Below are 23,167 nucleotides of genomic sequence, written 5' to 3'. Positions count from 1 at the left end.
AATCTGTAGGTTAACCAGCTTGTTTGGAGTAGAATTCCAATTGCTCCACAACTTATGCCTCCAGAAGCTGACTAACTTCCCTGCTCCGGGGCCGGGGAATCCTCTGTGAAGTGTTCGCTCTCTCACTAGCCGTCCCCCAGATAGGCCCTCCTACTGCCTAACCTTTGCCCTTTCTAATTGCCCTGATCTCATCCTGACCTCCATAGCTGTGTTTAAAGTCCACCTCTGGGGAACACACAGATTGAGCGTTCCAGGTAATCCCCTTTCCAGTCCTGCCTGGCATCTGGCCGGTGGGCTGTGTACCTGGACTTCCCGGGACACTGGCTGGGGGAGTTTGAGGGGGGACCTCAGCACCCACCTGGCTGCAGGATGACGCGGGCCATCAGCTTCTTGATCTTGTGGCTCAGCCTGGCTGGCGGCCTGGCGCAGAGTGACACCAGCCCTGACGCAGAGGAGTCCTATTCAGACTGGGGCCTTCGGCACATCCGGGGCAGCTTCGAATCTGTCAACAGCTACTTCGATTCCTTTCTGGAGCTGCTGGGAGGGAAAAATGGCGTCTGTCAGTACAGGTGCCGATACGGTGAGTGCACGGTTTCTCTTCCTGTGAAACTATCGCTGGTGGGCCTGTGAACAGCCTGAGCAGGGCCACAATCTGTCATGCACTTTTCCCCTGTTATCCACTTCTTAAGAGGGTAGTTGCCAGATTCAGAAAATTGAAATGCAGAATTCCCAGTGAACTCTGAATTTCAAATAAACAACCAATATTCGTTAAAATATTTGAGATGTTTGGAACATGCTTATAATGACAAATTACTGATTGTTTATCTGAAATATATATTTCACTGTACTTCCTGTGTTTTATCTGGCAAACCTACTCCAAGGAGTTTTGCAATACTTGTTCCCTGGGGCCATTTTAATGGGTTTGTTTTGAGGCAGGTAGATACTTAGAAAAAGGTGGCAAGGAGGAAAACTAATAGGGGATGTCTTTGTGAGGTGCTCCTGGGGCTGAAAACTGAAGCTGATCATTCAGGGAAAATTCTGAGCTTCCTCAGTCACTTTGTTCCTAGCTTGGAAATGGATTCTCCTCTCACCCTCGTACAGTTCACACCTTCCTCCCAACTGTGTCAGTCTCTGATCACTTTGCCTAACCCATCCCAACCCCACCCCACCCCCACCCCGCACCAAGAGAGCTGTCCCTGCCTCAGTCAGCAATGGGAGGCCTTACATGAGCAAGATGGGCATCTGCCAGCCGCCTCTGCCCACCAGGGATCAGTCCGTGAGTGACGCACTGTCCCCTCAGGCCTGGTCTTGGATGTGGAACTGAATGGGTAGGAGCACTACCTCGCCCAAGTTGCAAAGAGGGTACATGGGAAGCTGCGTGCAGGCCTAGCTGCAAAACAGCAGACCCTGAGGCCCGTTCTTGCTTTCCCCCACACTGGAATTCAGTGTAATGGGAGCAGAAAGCGGGGCCCTGGACCTTACAGCTGGGAGGCAAGGGGTAACTTCCAAAGAAAATGTTTTTGAAAGCATACACAGTCTCCTAACAGCATCCATTTCATTATTTAGTTTATCGAATGTTTCATCATGGGATTAAGAGATGAAAATGGTGATTGAGCCTAGAAGGAAAACACTTGAGAAATACTCTCCAGACACAATAGATAAAACTCAGCTTGGAGAGAGACTCAAAAAAGCCACACACTTGCTGGGCTCAGCCAATGTCTTGCACTCCTTTCTTACCCCTGAGCAGGGGGAACTCTTCTTACAAACTGAAAGTGACTAAGAGACTGTGGTTAACATTTCAGAACCAAAATTTTTACAGAATAGAAGCTTTAACCTCAGAGGGAGATAGTGAAAAAAGGAAGCTGCAGCATCTCTGTGACGATTCCACAGAGTAAACCTGTGCTAGGGCCCACCTGGACTGCTAGCCACGTCTTTATACAAGGTGTGTTGAGCAAATGCAGAGATGCCTTGTCACAGAGACCATGCTCACCGAGTTTGCATGGATGAGGCAGGAAAGGGTTAACTCCAGGTATTTAATAAACACAGGTGCTCCTTTCCTCCCTAGCGGCAACACGAGACTTATTAAGTCTGTAGTTTAGCAAATAGATAACAGGATTTTTTTTTCTTCTTTTCTCTTTCTTTAGGGAAACAAGATCCAAACCCTCTTCTCTAGTAAAATGGCATTAAAAGATTTCAGCAAAGTTTGGTGCAAGTTTCCACCTGGGTCAGTCGATGCAGCAATCACTGGTGGGGGATGGGAATAGTCAACAGAGAGATTACAGGGTCGCAAATAACTCCAGTCACTCTGCAAAATGGAACCTGTCCAAAGAGGGACCTGAAAACCATATAGGAAAGAGGGGGTTAAACCTTGTTACCTTTGGAATGCAGAGAGCCAAGAACCTGAAGGCTGCACCCAGACAGTACAGACTATCTTCTCAAGTTGATTGAGAATCAAGCAGGCTTTTGAACAGATAACATCTAATAACTAACTGTTCTTTTACAGTTTACATTGTGACACATTTCTTGTGCAAAACACTTTCTGCAAAGCACTGACTCCCGAACTTGCCTGTGCTGCAAATCCCTTTAAGGGCTTGTTTAAAGACTGCTTCACCCCCACCCCTCGTTTACCGATTGGGTAGGTCTGGGGCGGGGCCAGAAAATCTGCATTTCTAAGAGTTCCCAGGTGATCCTGCTGCTGCTAGGGTGCTGGGATCACACTTGGGCGGGGGGAACTGCTTTAAAAACTGCAGTTTTTCCTTTTTTTCCAGGAGGAACAATTTAGCAACAGTTAGTCTACAAGAAAAATTGCCATTTGGTAGGTGCTTATCACCACTTAAAACAGTGGTTCCTACCTCACTCAGCACTTAGAATCACCTGGGCGGCTCTAAAAAACACTTGCTGCCCGAATCAATTAAAAGGGAATCTCCTTAGGTTGGACCCAGATATCATTATTTTTAATGTTTCCCAGGTGATTACAAATTGCGGCTAAAGTAGACAACACTATTTAAGGGATCATTCTGGAAGAACTTCAGTCCATAGTTGTTCAGACAGGCAATTTGTGCTTGTATCCTGCTAGCCTGTCAACACTATTTGCCACACTTCTACCTACAGTTTGTTTTCATGTTAACACACAAAATCTGCCTTTACCAAAGGATTGGGCTGTAAATATAGAGATTCAACATGAATCAAGAGCATACATGGTACACACATCCGGTCTCAGGAGCCTGCACTAATGTGAACACGATTGCCTCTCCAACCTCAGGGATTCTGATTCAATAGGGCTGTGCTCGGGACAGCACAAATGGTCCTTGAACCAGACTTTGATGGAAAAAATCAAGGGTTTGATCTGGGGGTGGGGGGCGCAGGACATCTCATTGCTAGTGACCTTGGACAAGTTCCCTAACTTTCTCAACCTTTGTTTCCTCATGTTTATATCTAATGTTAATATCTATCTTGCAAGATTGTTATAAGAATTAAAGACACTGTATACAAAGAATTAGTGCTGTTAGAAAGTGAAAGTCACTCAGTTGCGTCCAACTCTTTGTGACCCCATGGACTGGAACAGCCCACCAGGCTCCTCTGTCCATGGGATTCTCCAGGCCAGAATACTGGAGTGGGTAGCCATTCCCTTCACCAGGGGATCTTCCTGACCCAGGGATTGTATCCTGGTCTCCTGCATTGCAGGCAGATTCTTTACATCTGACCCAAGCTACCAAGTAGAGCATGGCAGCTACCAAATTTTATAAATGTTTGAGAAAGATGGTCTGGAGAACAAGTTAACTATGCAATCAGATTCTTCCTATTCTTTTTCAATATAAAATTAAAAAACACAGAAATCCCAGTGGCTGGAAAACACCCTCTCAGCTTCTGGAAGGAATCATCAAATGATGATTTAGATATCCTGTGCCTTTATGAAGGTCTCTGGGGCAGAGTTTCTGTGTCTTGTATGTCATGATTTAAGTTATCATGCACACTGTCACACTTGGATAAAAGGATAATTTTCTTCTTGGGTTAAGTTCTAGGAAAGCAGGTATCCTTAAACATCAGCATTCTTATTTTCTAGAGAACTTTTTACTTGTTTGAAATTTTAGAGCAGAATTTTATGAACCTGTGAGTTTGTGTATTTTTCCAGGCAAAGAATTCACAGCCTTCATCAGATTCTTAGAGGATGTATAGCCTGAAAAAAGGAAAGAGCTACTGACTTAGAGGGCAAAGGTTGTTCTCAGGAAAGGTGATGAACTGTCGAGGTTTGCCAGGATGGGGGGCGGTGGTTCCTGGGACGAAGGACTTTAAATACTGAAACTGGGATTGTCCAGACAAATCTCTGGGACTAGTTGCTCACTTGACCTCATACAGTAACTGAACCTGTTTTAGCGACTGGAATAGAGTTTATTGCTTCAGTTAAATGATCACAGTTCTGTTTTGCCCCCTTCTGTGTTCCTCATGCTGTGTTTGAGGGTTTCTGGCAGGAAACAAAATGTGCACTTCAAATTCAGCACTCTGACCACTAGGTCAACCCCTAGTGGAACACAGAGCTGCCTCTGCCGAACCAGCTGCGTGGGGAGAAAGTATACATCCTCCCCTGTGGCTTAACCCTTAACCTGGGTGATAAACCCCAGACATTTTCACTGTGACAGAGAGAAAAACCGGATGGGCCCAGAAGGTAGTAGACCTGTCTGCTGGTAGAAGTCTCATTTCATGCCTAACTCCCTTATTTGTCTCTTAAGTGTTTTGTGGTGTTTCACTTTAGTCAGATGTTTTAAATTTCCACAAGAGCAAGTCTATCGGTACTTCCTTTATATCTTTTGTATTTTTTGTTTTGCTTAAAGGACCATCCTCACATCAAGATTAAAACAGTTTTTGGCTTGTTTTTCCGTGAAAGCATCTGTGGCTAATATACATAATGAATGAGTGTTGCTGTGTTCTGAAAAGAATTTTTATGAGCACTAAATTTTCAATTTCAAGTTTCATATGTCACAAAATATTATCCTTGTTTTGACTTTTCCCCCAACCATTTAAAAATATAAAAATTATTTTTATCTGGCAGGTTATACAAGAACAGCCAATGGGCTTGACTTGGACCAGTATTTGCCAAGCTGATCCAGAAAATCAGGTGGTCAGTCTCCTATAGGTAGCCAAAACCCAAAATAAAACTAGTTTGTGACATCGTGCATAACTGATGCCTAGACTCAACGTCAAACTGAAAAGACTCAACACAACTCAAATCTGCTCCAACTGTAACGTGCGAATCTGGTACATAATTTCTGTCTGGACTCAAACCATCACCTTATTTCTTAGAATTTTTATTTCAAGCTTCACTCCTCAACAGACTTTCTGCAACTATCATGAAACATTAAATACAATAAAAGTAACTGTCATCAATAGCAGACCAGGTAGGACATGTCTATAATTGGTGACCCATTATCTTTCAAACTAGGAGTTTTATCTTCTGTGAGTTATTAAGTCCAAAAAAAGCAGAGGGTAACTCAGGAAACTGGACTGAGTCTGCGGCAAAAACCCTTGAACAGAAAAAGAGTTAAATTTCACCATCAAATTTAGGCATTTGTTTGTTTACTGAAAATTTCCCCCTGATTTCTATAAACCTAGTATTTGTATACTAGTAGTATTTCTATAAACCTAGAACATTTGTAAAATAACAACCCAAAGAGGAAATAAAATCACCATAGTCTCACTTCCAAGAGATAATACGTATTTAATTGTGTGATTATTTCCATATGTATAATTTGATTACTAGTATTATTTAATACACTTTACCCTTCCCAACACACATACACACACAACAAGTTAGTAGAGTATTAATACTAAGTTATATTTCTCAAGGCCTTTGAAAAGTAATGGAGGAATCACTGGTGGGCTGGCAGACTCCGTCAACGAGTACAGGACACTTCCATTACAAATAATAAGAAAGGCTGAGTGGAAATTAAATATTAAAACAAATGCATATACACTCAAGCTAGAAAGAAAGAAAGGGAAACCTTCAAGTTCCCAAAATGAAGAGGAAACACAAAACTGAGTGGTAGCAGGGGCTTGTGCTGCTGTGGTCCTTGGAGGGGTCAGCCTGGAACATTATATATTGACTCCATGGGCTGAGGAATGGGCTTCAGTGACCATACAGAGAGAGGAGAAGAATTGTAAGGTTTGGGAAGTTGGAATTGAACAGTCTGCAGAAAGTTTAGAGCCTGGGAAACTGTCTAGTCTGTTTAAAAGGGATTAGAAGCAGCAAGGATGCTTTCTATCCACCAGGGGTGGGGCTTGGAGGAGGAATGAATACCCACTAAAAAATCACTACCTGAAGCATATTGTACAGATATGTACAGATGAGGAATCTGAATCTCTTCAGTTGGCCTGGTATGAGTATCCCCAAGCTGAGAAATTAACAAATACCTGTGTGTCTCAATTATCCTCAGTCTCCTAGAGCCACAGCAAAAGGTATTAGGGACTACTCTGCAGTATGTGATTCAGGGCACAGGAATTCTTTTAGAAAAACAAGCCCTTCTGAAAACAACTACATACCATTTGAAAAGATAATCCACAATGAGGGAGAGTCAGCGGACATTAAAAAATGAAAGGGCATCCCAAAGATTGGAGATAAAAAATCATAACATTTGAAATTATTAAAGACATAAAAGGATAGAAAATGTAATTTAAAAATAAAACAATGAAAATGAATACATAGATTTGAAAGATTTAAATAGAACTCACAGAAATAAAAATTATAGTCATCAGAAGAAAACAATTCAGTGGATGAGTTACATATCAGGTAATCTAGCAGCTAGTCAACCTAGAGATAATTAGTAAAGTAGAAAATAAATTGATGAAGCTAATAAAAATTCAGTACAGAGGGAAAAATAGGGAAAATATAAAAGAGACATTAAGATACAAGAAGGACAGGATCAAAAAGATTCACGATTCAGTAGAAAGAGACCCAGAAGGAGAAATTATAGAGAATGAAGAAACTTAAAAATTCAGAGAAGGGCTGTGAATTCTCCAGAGGTGAAAGACCCCAAGCCTTCAGATTGTTCCAGATATATAGCCCACTTATAGATACACTGTAGTGAAATTGTGAGGACTGAAGAAATTGGAACTTCTGTAGATTTCTGGTGGAAATACAAAATAGTACAGCGGCTGAAAAAAGCAGGCGATAGTTCCTCAAAAAGTTAAACAGAATTTCTATATGACCCCAAAATTCCACTCCTTAGGTATATATACACGAAAGAACTGAAAACAGATATTCAAACCAACACTTGAAGACAGTTGATCATAGCAGCACTATTCACAAATAGCCAAAAATAAAATACCATGGAAACAAATACCATGTCTATTAATGGTGAATGAATAAACTAACTGTAGTAGATCCAGAGAATGGAATGTTATTCATACATAAAGAGGAATAAGTACTGGTACATGCTACAATGTGGATGAACATGAAAGATGGAGATTTTTCTAAAAATGGGTATTGGGTTTCTTTCTGGGATAATAAAAATGTTCTAAAACTAGATTATCGTGATGGTCTCACAGCTAAAACCCACTGAATTGTGTTAAATGAGTGAATATATAATATGTGAATTTTATCTCAATAAAGCTGTTGTAGAAAAAGATGTAATGAAAAAAGATTCAAATCTTAATGGCAACTGCAGTAGTTAAGCATTGCTGAGAAACAAGTGACCCACGAACTTAGCAGCTAAAAATAACAAATATTTAACAAACATTTATTGTATCACACAGGGTGAGGGATCTAGACGCTCTTCTGGTTCTGGCTCTGAGTTTCTAATAAGGGTTCTAGTCACACTGCCTGTTGATACTACAGTCTCTGAAGATATGACTGAAGCTAGAGATCTCCTTCCAAACTCATGGGGCTGTTAGCAGGAGGCTTTAGTTCTTTGCCACATGGACCTTTCCATGACAGAAGTTTGTAGTCTTTTATAATGTAATTTTGGAAGCAACATACTTCCATTTCTGCCATATTCTGTTGGTCACACAGACCAACCACAGGACAGTACACACAGGTGTAAATACACCAGGACAGGGAAAACTGACAGCTGTCTTGAGCCACTGTCTTATAAACATGTTGTACCACAGCGACAAATACCCAAACAGACTACGGCAGAGACTTCTTTTTTTTTTTTTTCCATTTATTTTTATTAGTTGGAGGCTAATTACTTTACAACATTGCAGTGGTTTTTGTCATACATTGAAATGAATTAGCCATGGATTTACATGTATTCCCCATCCCAGTCCCCCCTCCCACCTCCCTCTATGGCAGAGACTTATTGTCCCCGTTTTTTCTACATTCATAAGTGCTCCTTCCAACTTCAAGCAGGGCTCATGGCTGCCTACATTGAAAAAAAAAACACCTTCATTTCCTAGCCCACTTTTGAAGTAGGTGTTGCCATATGATTAAAGTCTGGCCAAAGGGAAGTAAGAGGAAGTGATGTGTGTAACAGTCTGGAATGGGTTTATTAAAGAGAGGGCCTCTGACCTTTTTACCTCCTTCTTCCATTCTGCTATTTGTTTTGTTTTTTTTTTTTTTTTACTTTTTTTTTTTTTTAATTTTTATTAGTTGGAGGCTAATTACTTTACATCATTACAGTAGTTTTTGTTATACATTGATATGAATTAGCCATGGATTTACATGTATTCCCCATCCCAGTCCCCCCTCCCACCTCCCTCTCCACCCAATCCCTCTGGGTCTTCCCAGTGCACCAGGCCCGAGCACTTGTCTCATGTACCCAACCTGAGCTGGTTATCCGTTTCACCCTAGATAATATACATGTTTCAATGCTGTTCTCTTGAAACATCCCACCCTCGCCTTCTCCCAGAGTCCACAAGTCTGTTCCATACATCTGAGTCTCTTTTTCTGTTTTGCATATAGGGTTATCGTTACCATCTTTCTAAAGTCCATATATATGTGTTAGTATACTGTATTGGTCTTTATCTTTCTGGCTTACTTCGCTCTGTATAATGGGCTCCAGTTTCATCCATCTCATTAGAACTGATTCAAATGAATTCTTTTTAATGGCTGAGTAATATTCCATGGTGTATATGTACCACAGCTTCCTCATCCATTCGTCTGCTGATGGGCATCTGGGTTGCTTCCATGTCCTGGCTATTATAAACAGTGCTGCGATGAACATTGGGGTGCATGTGGCTCTTTCAGATCTGGTTTCCTTGGTGTGTATGCCCAGAAGTGGGATTGCTGGGTCATATGGCAGTTCTATTTCCAGCTTTTTAAGAAATCTCCACACTGTTTTCCATAGTGGCTGTACTAATTTGCATTCCCACCAACAGTGTAAGAGGGTTCCCTTTTCACCACACCCTCTCCAGCATTTATTGCTTGTAGACTTTTGGATAGCAGCCATCCTGACTGGCGTATAATGGTACCTCATTGTGGTTTTGATTTGCATTTCTCTGATAATGAGTGATGTTGAGCATCTTTTCATGTGTTTGTTAGCCATCTGTATGTCTTCCTTGGAGAAATGTCTGTTGAGTTCTTTGGCCCATTTTTTGATTGGGTCATTTATTTTTCTGGAGTTGACCTGGAGGAGTTGCTTGTATATTTTTGAGATTAATCCTTTGTCTGTTGCTTCATTTGCTATTATTTTCTCCCAATCTGAGGGCTGTCTTTTCACCTTGCTTATAGTTTCCTTTGTTGTGCAAAAGCTTTTAAGTTTCATTAGGTCCCATTTGTTTATTTTTGCTTTTATTTCTGAAATTCTGGGATGTGGGTCATAGAGGATCCTGCTGTGATTTATGTCGGAGAGTGTTTTGCCTATGTTCTCCTCTAGGAGTTTGATAGTTTCTGGTCTTACATTTAGATCTTTAATCCATTTTGAGTTTATTTTTGTGTATGGTGTTAGAAAGTGTTCTAGTTTCATTCTTTTACAGGTGGTTGACCAGTTTTCCCAGCACCACTTGTTAAAGAGGTTATCTTTTTTCCATTGTATATCCTTGCCTCCTTTGTCGAAGATAAGGTGACCATAGGTTCGTGGACTTATCTCTGGGCTTTCTATTCTGTTCCATTGATCTATATTTCTGTCTTTGTGCCAGTACCATACTGTCTTGATGACTGTGGCTTTGTAGTAGAGTCTGAAGTCAGGCAGATTGATTCCTCCAGTTCCATTCTTCTTTCTCAGGATTACTTTGGCTATTCGAGGTTTTTTGTATTTCCATACAAATTGTGAAATTATTTGTTCTAGTTCTGTGAAAAATACTGTTGGTAGTTTGATAGGGATTGCATTGAATCTATAGATTACTTTGGGTAGTATAGCCATTTTGACAATATTGATTCTTCCAATCCATGAACATGGTATATTTCTCCATCTGCTTGTGTCCTCTTTGATTTCTTTCATCAGTGTTTTATAGTTTTCTATGTATAGGTCTTTTGTTTCTTTAGGTAGATATACTCCTAAGTATTTTATTCTTTTTGTTGCAATGGTGAATGGTATTGTTTCCTTAATTTCTCTTTCTGTTTTCTCATTGTTAGTGTATAGGAATGCAAGAGATTTCTGTGTGTTAATTTTATATCCTGCAACTTTACTGTATTCGTTGATTAGCTCTAGTAATTTTCTGGTAGAGTCTTTAGGGTTTTCTATGTAGAGGATCATGTCATCTGCAAACAGCGAGAGTTTCACTTCTTCTTTTCCTATCTGGATTCCTTTTACTTCTTTTTCTGCCCTGATTGCTGTGGCCAAAACTTCCAAAACTATGTTGAATAGTAGTGGTGAGAGTGGGCACCCTTGTCTTGTTCCTGATTTCAGGGGAAATGCTTTCAATTTTTCACCATTGAGGGTGATGCTTGCTGTGGGTTTGTCATATATAGCTTTTATTATGTTGAGGTATGTTCCTTCTATTCCTGCTTTCTGGAGAGTTTTAATCATAAATGGATGTTGAATTTTGTCAAAGGCTTTTTCTGCATCTATTCATTCTGCTATTTGTAATATGGATGTGTTGGTTGAAGTACCATCTTGGATCATGGGACCCAGGGCTACATTCCAGGGCTGGTGGAGCAGAAGGTTAGAAGTAGCCTCGGTTCCAGAAAAGGGCAGACATCATTCCAGCCTTCTGAGCCTTAATTTTAGATCCTGATATTCTTAAGATACTCTATCTTGCTTAAGCATCTGAATAATATAGTTTGTAGGAGATATAATAAACAAATGGAGTAAGTTATAACACTCTATTGAAAGACATAAAGAAAGATCTAAATAAATGGAAAGCTATATTAGCTTATGTCTGGAAATTTAGAATATTCTAAGAAATTCAGTTGTCTCCAAATTAATCTGTAAATTCAATGTATTTTCAATAAAAATCCTGACGCTCTCTCTTGTAGAATGTAATAAGTGGACTCTCAAATTCATATGCAAGAGTAAATGTCCAAGAGTAATCAAGACAATTTTTAAGAATAAAAGGAGGGAGAGCTTTAAAGCATAGACTTAGCATCTAAAACTTAAAACAGAAAGATGAGGTGTGAAGAGACTTCAACTATACTTATAACAATTAAGGATAAAAAAATTTATAGCAAGTTTGGCAACATTGACATTCATTGTCTCTGTGTAGTGGGTACATAGGTGTTTGTTTCTCTGACTTTAGTTTTGAAATAGTTCATAATAAAAAATAATTAAGAATAAAATACCTGATAGGAGAAAATTACAGAAGAGAAAGAGGAAATGCCATGTGTCTCACTTGGAGGATTAATTCTTGGCTTATTTCCTCAGTCTTTTGCTATGTCTTGCATCTCCTATAAGAGGCAGAGGAATAAGGGGAAAGAGCATGGTTTTCGGAGACAAACAGGAAAACTGGATTTATATCCCAATTCCTCCCACTTTCTATATGACTCAGGCAAGTCACTAAACTTCTTAGTCCCATATTTCTTACCTGGATAATGGCATAAAAATACTCACTGCAGATGACTGTTCTGAGGTCATCTAAGGTCAAGGTTATCTTTATCTATAATGACTACCTTTGATACACTGACAAGGCTTCTCTGTATATATTTGCAAGACTATAAAATAACCCAAAAGCCATGGAGGAGAAACCAAGAAATCCAAAGCTTTTCAGATAGTTTTGCCTTAGTTCTATGACAAAACAACTACAATATTGTATAGGCATGTTTTCTTTGTATTTTGGTAAATAATGCTTTGCCTACATTTATGGAATCTTGCAAAATTTCCTTCAAGCTATTCCAAAAATGTTTGTGGTATTATTTTAATTCTGATCCCTTAAGTGTATGATCAGGTGGTGGTCTTTGTGTATAGTATGTGGTCTTACAGTGGATAGAAGAATGAGAGACCTTAAGTTTTAGTTTGGTTTTGCCATGGACTTCAAGGTCACCCATGTAAGAAATGTTAGAATTGTTAGTAAATTAATGCTCATAAAACTCTTCAAGATTGGGAGAAAAGTGCCAGTCTGGTCTGGAGATTATTACTTTTTATGATATCATCACTGTCATCATCACCACCTAGTTTAAGTCAGTGATGAGCAGTGACTTTTAAAGGAAAAGTTGAATATACTTTTACACAATTTTATTTGATGAATGTTTCCAAATGCTTCATTTCTAAACACTTCTTCCTGCTTCTTTCCTCTCTTTCCCCTGCTAGGAAAGACACCAATGCCCAGACCTGGCTACAAGCCTCAGGAGCCCAATGGCTGCAGCTCCTATTTCCTGGGTCTCAAGGTACCAGAAAGAGTATGTACACCACCATTGTTTTCTTAGTTGACTGGTTTTGACTAAGACTGATCTAAGAGGTCTCTCTGATGGAACTCATCACTTATGGAATATGGTTGAGCAATATAATTAGTATTTTAAACTGGATACAGAGAAAAGGAGATAATTTTCAAAGAAGGCATCTGATTTCCTTTTCTCAGATGCAGCTGTCCCTCAGATTAGCCATTGGGTAGTGAACTTTGAAGTCACCCGTGCAAACATCAGCTGAGCCTTAGCAAACCAAGCATAACTTAATTTGAAATAGATCGGACAAGTGTGACTTCTTCAAATTGGTGAGACTTTCTAGAGATGTACTGGAGCAAGCTGGTATTGACCAGTGAGGGCTGATTGCTGTATCCTCAGGACTTTTGCAAGTGGCCGACTTCATGTCTGAACTGTTAAATCAATCATGTTTGGAGTATTAGCATCATAGAAATCTGTAAACACACACACACACACACACACACACACACACACACACATATCGTCCCCTGCCAACCAGCTGCTGGCTAAAACATTTTTCACTTTGCCACTGACTATTTCTCAAACTATCAGCTTCCTCTAAAAACAAGTAATAATTAATTTTTTAAAGACCCCTCAGAAACCCTTTTACCTTTTTCACTTTAGAAAAGAAACTTCATGTAAAAATTGGTAGAAGGATTTCATGTCTTGTTTTGGATTCTAAGCTAGTCCTACTCCTGTATGTTCTTGCCTCCAGTGTCCACAGCTATCAGAACTAGTGTGTTTTCTTTTGTGGGAGCTCTCAATGACCTTTTACAAATTCCATAGACACAGAATCTGCCTGGTTGATTGTGTGGATTTAATCTGCAGCTCGTACAGCTGGTGGGAAGGTTTTGGGTCTTCTTCCTTAGCCACACTGCCCCTGGATTTCAACTGTGGTTTATTTTTACACCTCGGGATATGGGTCACCCACTGGGGTTTGCTCCTGAGGCTGCCCTGAAGGACTTGGGTTTGCCCCTCTGAGGGCCAGGTGTGGAGGTGGTGCAGCTGCTTGGGTTGTGGGGGTTCTGGCAGCTCCAGGTACTCAGGGGAGTTGGCGGCTAGAGGAGCAGGAAACATAGTGCTCTAGAAGGGTATGGCAACCAGTATTGGCCCATATGCACCAGTATTCTTGCCTGGAGAACCCCCCTCCCTGACAGAGAAGCCTGGCAGGCCACAGTCTGCAGAGTTGCAAAGTCAGACACTACCAAAGTGACCCTGTGCACATAGATGCAAGACTCTTTTTGCCTGTGGCAGCTCTGCCCCAGTGAGAGTTGAGGGTGAATGTGGCGCAGCTGCTTGGCTTGAGGGGACCTTGGTGATGCCAAGTGTGCAGGGACACGGACTGTCTCCGCTGCAGGAGTTATGGCCCCATCAGTCTTTTCTTTTTTTGACTTTCTTTTTTTTTCTCCCCCAATTATTTTTATTAGTTGGAGGCTAATTACTTTACAATATTGTAGTGGTTTTTGCCATACATTGACATGAATCAGCCATGGATTTACATGTGTTCCCCATCCCGATCCCCCCTCCTACCTCCCTCCCCATCCCATCCCTCTGGGTCATCCCTCTTGTTGCTGGTGATCAGAAGGCCTCTTTGGCCAGTCTTTCTCCATAGCTCTGCCCATTCAGGGACTTAGAGGGCTCCCTTGCCTGGGGTCTTTCTCTGTCCTTCGGTGCATCAGGCAGATAGAGGGACCCCCCTGGCTGGGGCCCTACTCTGTCTTTCAGTGCCTCAGGTGTTTGATGGGGGCCCTACTCTGTCTTTCAGTGCCTCAGGTGTTTGATGGGCCAGCCTCTATTGTTCAGCTACCAATGCTGGTGGGTGGGGAAAGAGAGGCTATGGTGATGGCTCCACCCCCTGCACATGACTCAGCACTATCGCCTTGCTTCCGTGGCTGCCTGGCTTTCCTCCACAGGCATTTCCCACCACAGGCTCCTTCCTCACATCCATACCTCCCTCCTGCCCCCATCTTTCTCTCTGCAGTCAACAGCAGCCCTTGCCCTGGGATTGCTCCACAATCCCTAAACTCCAGCTCCCAGCTGCTACACCTTCCAGGGGACCAGCGTCCCTGTCCGGGGTATGTATGGCTGCAGCAAGGACTGTCTGATTCTCATCCCCTTTAGGCTGCCACAGATCAGCTGTTTCACTCTCAGCCTTAAACGTTTTTCCTATGACTCAGACAATTGCCCTGATGTGGGGATCGGATCCCTGCTTCAGTTCCCCCATTGGCCAAGGGCCTACTAACACTCCTGTTTTTCCCCCTAGTTCCTTTGTCCTACAGAGTTTTGCATGGTTCTATATATTCTTTTCTCCTGGTCAGGTACTCCTGTCAGCTCTCAGCTGGTGTTATGCATGCATCTCTGTGTCTAAAGGTGTATTCCTGATGTAATCGTGGAGAGAGATGTACTCCATGTCCACCTACTCCTTCACCATCTTGTTCTCCTCTGATTATTTCTCTTTAATCACTTATTGTACCATGTCCCTTTCCTCTTCAAGTGCATGCAAGCTAAGTTGCTTCAGTCATGTCTGATTCTTTGTGACACTATGGACTGTAGCCCACCAGACTTCTCTGTTCATGGGATTCTCCAGGCAAGAATACATGAATGGGTTGCCATGACTTCTTGCAGGTCATGAATACATGAATGGGATCTTCCCAACCCAGGGATGGAACCTACATCTCTTATGTCTCTGGCATTGACAGGCAGGTTCTTTACCAATATGCCACCTGGGAAGCCCAATCAAATCTAACTTGTTACTTTGGAAGTCAAGGCCATCTATCAACTTGTCTTTCTCCCTAATTAAAAAGTACATATAATAAAAAACATATATCACACTGATAAGACCCTTGAATGACTAAACAAACAGGTTGACTTGCTTATATATGATTTGCTTATCACTTCCTTTCTTTACTTGTTACATCTTAAATATATCTTCATCTAATAATCCTCTACAAAAATTCCCATTTGATATCTCTGTGTGTGGAAGTCTATGAACTTAGTTTATGACAGTTATAATTGTTTATAGGATACTTTATAAATGTGTATGTGTATATATATGTTAGAAGTTGTTTGATTGTAGTCCCCTTGTGGTCAGGAACTATGTTCTATACCCTACTCTGTTCCCCAACACATTACAAACAGATACACACACTTAAAACAGTGCTGCATGGAATGGGTCCCTGCAAAATCCTGGTGACCTCTTTGTGAACTAAGGCTTAATTTTTCATACTTCTGAGCCTTGGAATCTTTGGTTTAAAAAAAAATCTCACAAAGTAAAGGTTTTAGTTGAATTTGAAAGTATGGAAGCTCTGCCCTCTTGCGTAACATTCTGATTTTCTATTTTTAGCTCCATAGTGGCCTGTGAATTTGAAAACTACTAAAATCTAAAAGAAAAAGTAGTAAAGGGGGCCATTTAAAGTTATTAAACTAATGGCTAGATCATGATCAAAACTTAGCATCCTGTGACTGTCAACTTGATCTATTCTTTCCTGTCATCTGGTGCTTCTGAACTGATCTGAATCTGTAACAGGAATTTGAGAACAAGGTAGGCAAGGTTGCCTAAGGTCCTTGGTCTAAACGTGGCATTTTCTTCCTTCACTTTTCTCCAGATGGACTTGGGCATTCCAGCAATGACCAAGTGCTGCAACCAGCTGGACGTCTGTTACGACACTTGTGGTGCCAACAAGTATCGCTGTGATGCAAAATTCCGATGGTGTCTCCACTCTATCTGCTCTGACCTTAAACGGAGTTTGGGCTTTGTCTCCAATGTGGTAGGTAGGTATCTTAAGTGCATTGACCTGTGAGCAGAGAGGCTGGTACCTGTTTTCACACAGAAATGTAACCCCCTTTACTCAAAGAGACCATCAGAGTTCACTGATCTTTCTTTATAGAACTCTGTGACCAGTGAAGCAAGGGGGAAGGGAGACTCTGGGCAATCCTTCATGAAAGTTCTTGCTGTCCTGCCCAGGAGCTGCTGGCGCCACTCCTGATGGACAGGGCCACACCAAGGCCTTCCCAGAGGATAAAAATCTATCCTCTAAGACCAGAGCAAGAGTTGCCCAACTGGCTTTCATTATCCATTCCACTGTTAAATAATTTTCCATATCAGGAATTATTCTGTATAGGTCTATGGGGTTGGGTTGAAGCTTTCTTTTTTTTCTCCTTATTTTGTTCTCAGTAAGAGAAAGAATTTTTGAAAACCTATCTTCTTTTTGTGTAAAGTTATCTATATCCTCGAGGATAATTATTTTAAAATGACTGCTTAGCTGCCTAACTTCTAGCAGTGATTCTATAATTTCTTTTTCCTAACTTATCTTAGGAAAATTGTAATTCTTGAGTTTCTGAAGCCCGAACAATATATCCAAGTATTAGTGTTGCATACTTTTAGATGGTAAAGTTTGAAATTCAGGCTTATGAAGAGCTGGCTTTATGCTACTGGGAAAGTCAGCCACAGGGAGAATCTTGGATCCTGTTATAGGTCAATGTCTAGAGTGTTGTTCTAAAGTGAATGTGCATAGACTTGAAAATGTGAATAATTTGAGGCTCTGTAAATGCACCTATCTTCTTTTTTTTTCTTTTCCTATCTTCTATCTGTACCTATAAAAGGTGAAAAATGCCTGCTGCTAATCTAGGGTCAGGTCAAGTTACTCCTCACAATAAATTTTAGAACAATTTTATCACTCCACAAAGAAATCTCAGAGCCATTAGCAGTCTCACCACAATGTTCCCCTGTCTAGTTCTAGGCAACCATTAGTCTTCTGTCTCTATAAATTTGCTATTCTGGACAATTCATATAAATGGAATTATAGATATGTGGTCTTCTGTGACTGGATTCTTTCATTTAGTAAGGTATATCCATATTGTAGTGTGCATCAGTATTTCATTCCTTTTTAATTGCTGAATAATATTCCATTATATGGATAAATAAAGACCCAATAGGGTCTATAATAAAATAGATAGATAATAACAGGTGTTGGCAAGGCTCCAATTTCTCCACATCTTTGCCAACACCTGTTATTATCTATCTATTTTATTATAGACCCTATTGGGTTTGAAGTTATATCTCATTGTGGTTTTGATTTACATTTCCCTGTGGGCTAATGATGTCGAGCATCTTTTCATGTGCTTATTAGCCATTAAATAATTTCTTTGGAGAAATGTCTATTCATTTGCCACCCTTAAAATTGGGCTCTCTTTTTATTATTGAGTCATAGACATTTCATATATTTTGGATGTAAATCTTTTAAGAGATAAATGACTTGCAAACGCTTTCTCTCATTTTATGGGTTGATTTTTCACTTTCTTGATGATATAATTTGTAGTCCAGAAGTTTTACATTTTGCTTAAGTCCATTTTTATCTTTTGAATTTCTTATACTTTTGATGTCATATGTAAAAGGGCTTTGCCAAACTCAAAGTCACTATGTTTTCTTCTAAAAGTTTTGTTTTAGCTCATATATTTAAATCTATGATCCATTTTAGTTAATTTTTCTGTATGGTGTAAGAAAGAGATTCAGCTTCATTCTTTTGTATATGGATATACATCATTTGTTAAATAAAAGACTATTCTTTCCCACCACTTGTTCCTGCACCATTTGTTGAAAGAGACTATTCTTTTCCACATTAAATTGTTTTTGCACCCTTGTGAAAAAAATCAATTTGTCATAAATGCAGTGCTTATTTCGAGACTTTCAATTCAATTCTATTGATCTATACCAGTACCACACTGTTTTTATTACTTTAATTTTGTAGTAAAATCTGAAATCAAGAAGTGTCCTTCAACTTTGTTCTTTTTCAAGATTTTTTCAGATATTCTGTATCTCTTTCATTTCCACATGAATTTTAGGTTCAATTTGTCAATTTCTTCAAGAAATGGCAGGTGAAATTTTGATAAGACTTTTGTTGGCTCTGTAGATCCAATTGAGGAATACTGCCGTCTTAAAATTATGTTTTCTGACCACTGAACATGGATTTATTTCCACTTATTTGGGTCTATTTTAATTTTTTTAAAGTTTTTATTTTATATTGGAGTATTTTTGATTAAAAATGTGCTAGTTTCAAGTGTACAACAAAGTGATTCAGTTATACCTATACATTTATCTTTCTTTTCAAATTATTTTCCCAATCAGGTTGTTACAAAATATTGAGCAGAGTTCACTGTTGGTAGGTCCTTGTTGGTTATCCATTTTAAATATGGCAGTGTGTACATGTCAACCCCAAACTCCTTAACTATCCCTCCTAGCAGTTCTATTAATAAGAGGAAAGTTCATAGCAATAAATGTCAACATCAAGAAATAAGATCTCACATCAACCACCTAACTTGACACCCCAAAGAACCAATAAAAGAAAAGCAAATTAAGTCCAAAGATTGTAGAAGGAAGGAAGATCAGAGTGGAAACAAATGAAATGAAGACTAAAAGTACAACAGAAAAGATCAATTAAATTAGGAGATTTTTTTTTAAAAGACAAACAAAATAGACAAAACTTTAGCTACATTTGCCAAGAATAAAAATAAGGGGGTGAAAATAAAATCAGAAATAAAAGAGAAAACATTATAACTAATATCACAGAAATATAAAGGACCATAAGAGTCTACTATGAAAAATTATACACTAACAAGTTAGACAGCCTAGAAGAAACAGATGGATTCCTCAAAACAAACAACCTATCAAGAATGAATCATGAGGAAATAGAAAAATTTGAACAGAACTGTTACTAGTAAGGAAACTGAATCAGTAATCAAAAATCTCCCAACAAACAAAAAATTTAGGATCAGATGGTTTCACTTTTTTTCTAAAAGGTGGAAAATTTCTATATATGTTAATTTAATTAGAGATAAATTTTACATGAAGTTAACAAAAACATTGAATTTCAAAAAAATTATTAATAAGCATTATTTCTTAAGAGAAGTCATTGAAATTTACAAAAAATACTAAAAGACATGAAAAAACTTGCATCATTATTTTGAAATTGATGCTTCAAATTTAGCCAAGAACATTATTCTCTACCATTTCCTCTCTCATCTCTGATTTCTGTTGTTATAAATGTTCCATGTCATACAGAAAGTGTCTAACCCAAAAGATCTGGGTTATTAAAACTCTGCACATTCCCAAGAAATGGCTATTTTCTAGCCATGCTAGCTGATGACTAGCCCTTCATCAGCTCTGGGGAAGTGAACTCTTGGAAAATTCTGACTGATGAAATGTTTTGGATGCCTGAGATCTTGAGCCAAACTATACCAGTTGGTCTAGATGGCTTATACAATCAGTGTATTTTATGGTGAATACCTGCTTTCCTTCTAGGGGTCTGGGAGTACCAGTGACTGTACAGTACTGGGAGTACTGTACAGAGTACAGTACCAGTACCAGTGAAATCAGTCACATAAGCATCATATGCCTATGTAACTGACGCCCAATAAAATCCCTGGACTCTAGATTCAGGTGAGGTTCCTGGTTGGTAACCAGACAGCTTCACTTTTAAAGTGGCTTCAACATTCAAAGAAAAATTAATCGGCTATTTAAGCAGCTTCAACATTTAAAGAAGAGTTAATAACAATCCTCTCCTCTGTCTATGGGATACTCCAGGCAAGAATACTAGAGTGGTAGCCATTCCCTTCTCCAGGGAATCTTTCCAACCCAAGGATTGAACCTGGGTCTCTCTCATTGCAGGCAGATTCTTTACCATCTGAGCTACCAGGGAAGCCCTCTCAGTCTTTCAAAAAGTTGAAGACAGGACTTCCCTGGTGGTTCAGTGGTTAAGACTCTGTGCTCCCAATGCAGGGAGCCCAGGTTTGATCCCTGGTCAGGAAACTAGATTCCACATCTCCAACTAAGAGCCCATAAGCTGCAACTAAAGATCCTGCATGTGGCAGTGAAGACTCTGCAAGCTGCAACTAAGACTGGGCAGTCAAACTGGAAAAAAAAAAAAGACTGAAGAGGAGGGAAAACTTCCAAACAAGTCTTATGAGGCCAGGCTTACCTATACCAAAGCCAGATAAGAACACCACACACACACACAAATTTACAGGCCAATATCCCTGATGAATACAGATGCACAAAACTTTCACAGAATATTAGTAACCTAGTTATTTATCCCACACTTGAATAGGGAAAGCTATAGGAAACATAGCAGTGTTATTTGAGTCTTCTGGGAAAAAAAATGTAATTTTCCATGGAGTGAGCATAGTGATGTGGGAGATTCTGATTGCTAGTCATGGTTTTGACCTGGAGGCCCCATAAAAGGAGGGCATCTCAAAGTGTGTTCTGCTTTATTAGATTGGATAGAAGCTTCTCTGAAAAAGCTTTTCATAAATCTTTTTTTTTTCCCTTTTAATTCTGTATTTGGGTCACTGCTTCTAACTTTCCTCTGGGTATCATGTTATCCTTGGAAATATACTGCCTCTTCAAAATTACTCAAACTACTACTTGGGGTAGTCTTGTATAGTAACCCTTATATTTCTCTTAATCTTTTTCAAGTAGCCTGTGATTCCCTGGCTGATACTGTGTTCAACACTGTATGGACTTTGGGCTGCCGGCCCTTTATGAACAGTCAGCGGGCAGCTTGCATCTGTGCAGAAGAGGAGAAAGAAGAGTTGTGAGAAAGAGGCGATCCCTTCCCTGTTTTGAGTGACACCACTCAAAGCTGTCAGTCTGGGAGACGGTAGTATGGTGGATGTACCTCATCCTTTTCCCCAAAAGTTTGGATACCACAGAGCACAGAAAGGAACACTTATTTTCCAGCTGAAAGTGAGTCCTGACCTTTGAAAAGGAGGATTGGAAAAAAGACACAGAGTGATTTGAAAACTACTCTTCACTTTAACCCAACCAAGACATATTTGCCTGGAATTTCAGTGCTTACTTTGAAGACTAAAATAAAGACTAAAATACTGGAATTCTTGGAATTGATAATTATATTAATAAGTGAAATTTTGGAGAGTCCAACCATTCGAGAGGCAATGACTTTCCTCTGGTCCATGTTTCAGTCGCTAATAAGCACCTCACATATCATAAAGTATAGTTTTTAGAAAATCTGAAAAGAGATGAATGAATTCCACTATCACCAATGTGCTTCCATTTCACTTAGAAGAGAACAGAACCCAACGTGGTAAGTTCCTCCAAAGACAACCACTGGTGCTGAAGAGTTAAGAACAAGACAAGGTCAGAGACTTACTTGATTAAAGCCTGTGGAGGTGCAGGTCAGACAGAGTGAGGTCTCTGGGGTTCCATTTTTTTCCTTCATTGAACGGCTGCTGCTGCTGCTAGGTCATGTCAGTCATGTCCGACTCTGTGTGACCCCACAGACAGCAGCCCACCAGGCTCCTCCGTCCCTGGGATTCTCCAGGCAAGAACACTGGAGTGGGTTGCCATTTCCTTCTCCAGTGCATGAAAGTGAAAAGTGAAAGTGAAGTCGCTCAGTCGTGTCCCACTCTTAGCGACCCATGGACTGTGTAGCCTACCAGGCTCCTCTGTCCATGGGATTCTCCAGGCAAGAGTACTGGAGTGGGGTGCCATTGCCTACTCTGTTCATTGAACTAGTCCTATTGAAATTCCCAATTACTAAGCGGTGTTAGTGTCATGTTAAGATCTGAGAAGCATTTGGTAAAAACTGCTACTGAAGACAGCTAGGAAAAGTCCGGGGACACTGAAGGCAGTGAGAGGCTGAGTCCTGATTGCAATTAGAATCACCTGATGAGGATTAAAAACTGGTTTTCAGCACTGATTGTAGATTAGAAACACCTGAGGAGTATTAAAACCCTAAAGAACCTCTGGGAGCTGGTGCCTACATATTGGTATTTTAGAAACACTCCCCAATGATTCTGAGGCACTGTGAGGCCTGAGGACCACAGAAGTCAGGGACTGACAAACAGAGGCCTGGGCCGTATCAGGCTTAGCGCCTATTTGGGTGAAGTTACAGCGGGTCCTGTGCTAGGACGGCCGAGCTGAGTAGTGGTGGCAGGGCCTGTGTGACCCAGGAAGCTAAACTAGTTACCCTTCAGCCCTTTACAGAAAAGTTTGCCAACCCCTGATTTAGAGTGTTTTCTCCTTTTTCTTCCTTTTGTTAATGTTACTGGTTCCAATACAAATTGTTAGTGCAGCCTTTTCTAAAAAGAAAAGTAGAAAAACTGTTTTCTGATCTTCTGTAAAGCCATAAAATGAATTGGCATATTTAGCAAGTGGATTTAACTGCGGATAACATTTATCTCTGTGGTTTAGGCTATTTACTTCAATAAAATTTATTAAGCACCTACAAAATAGAGTATGGTATAGTCTTATAGCTTTTTCTACTGTCAGTCTGAGGGCACAGAATGCCAAATAACAGGGCATATGTTGCCATATTTTAATTTTGTCTACTGTTCAGTCACTGAACCACTTAAATGCATGTTAATGCATGTTAAGTGCATGTTAATGAGTTTATTAACATTTATTAATTGAAAATAGTTTACTTAAAA

General features: G+C 40.0%; 1 protein-coding gene and 1 long non-coding RNA gene across 6 annotated transcripts; both read left to right on the top strand.

The window, feature by feature from the left end:
- Positions 1 to 203: 203 nt before the first annotated feature.
- On the top strand, positions 204 to 21,610 carry PLA2G12B (phospholipase A2 group XIIB). 5 transcript variants are annotated; one of them, XM_020911969.2, is made up of 4 exons: positions 204 to 580; positions 12,615 to 12,691; positions 16,330 to 16,495; positions 21,195 to 21,610. In XM_020911969.2, exons 1-4 carry the CDS (start codon positions 370 to 372, stop codon positions 21,314 to 21,316), a joined length of 576 nt encoding a protein of 191 aa, XP_020767628.1. In that variant the 5' UTR covers positions 204 to 369; the 3' UTR covers positions 21,317 to 21,610. The 5 variants fall into 5 exon arrangements, with proteins under 5 accessions (XP_020767628.1, XP_020767627.1, XP_020767626.1 ...); XM_020911968.2 differs by having other exon boundaries at positions 12,615 to 12,703; positions 21,198 to 21,610; XM_020911967.2 differs by having other exon boundaries at positions 12,615 to 12,703.
- LOC139036063 (uncharacterized) lies at positions 2,237 to 7,619 on the top strand. Its single transcript, XR_011488785.1, has 2 exons — positions 2,237 to 2,635; positions 5,048 to 7,619. It is a non-coding gene; the product is annotated as an uncharacterized lncRNA (long non-coding RNA).
- Positions 21,611 to 23,167: the final 1,557 nt, after the last annotated feature.

This window comes from Odocoileus virginianus, chromosome 7, assembly GCF_023699985.2.
Source record: "Odocoileus virginianus isolate 20LAN1187 ecotype Illinois chromosome 7, Ovbor_1.2, whole genome shotgun sequence".
In the NCBI taxonomy this organism is placed as follows: Eukaryota; Metazoa; Chordata; class Mammalia; order Artiodactyla; family Cervidae; genus Odocoileus; species Odocoileus virginianus.
The sequence above is the reverse complement of the archived record's forward strand: the minus strand, read 5'-3'. Positions and strand labels throughout refer to the sequence as shown.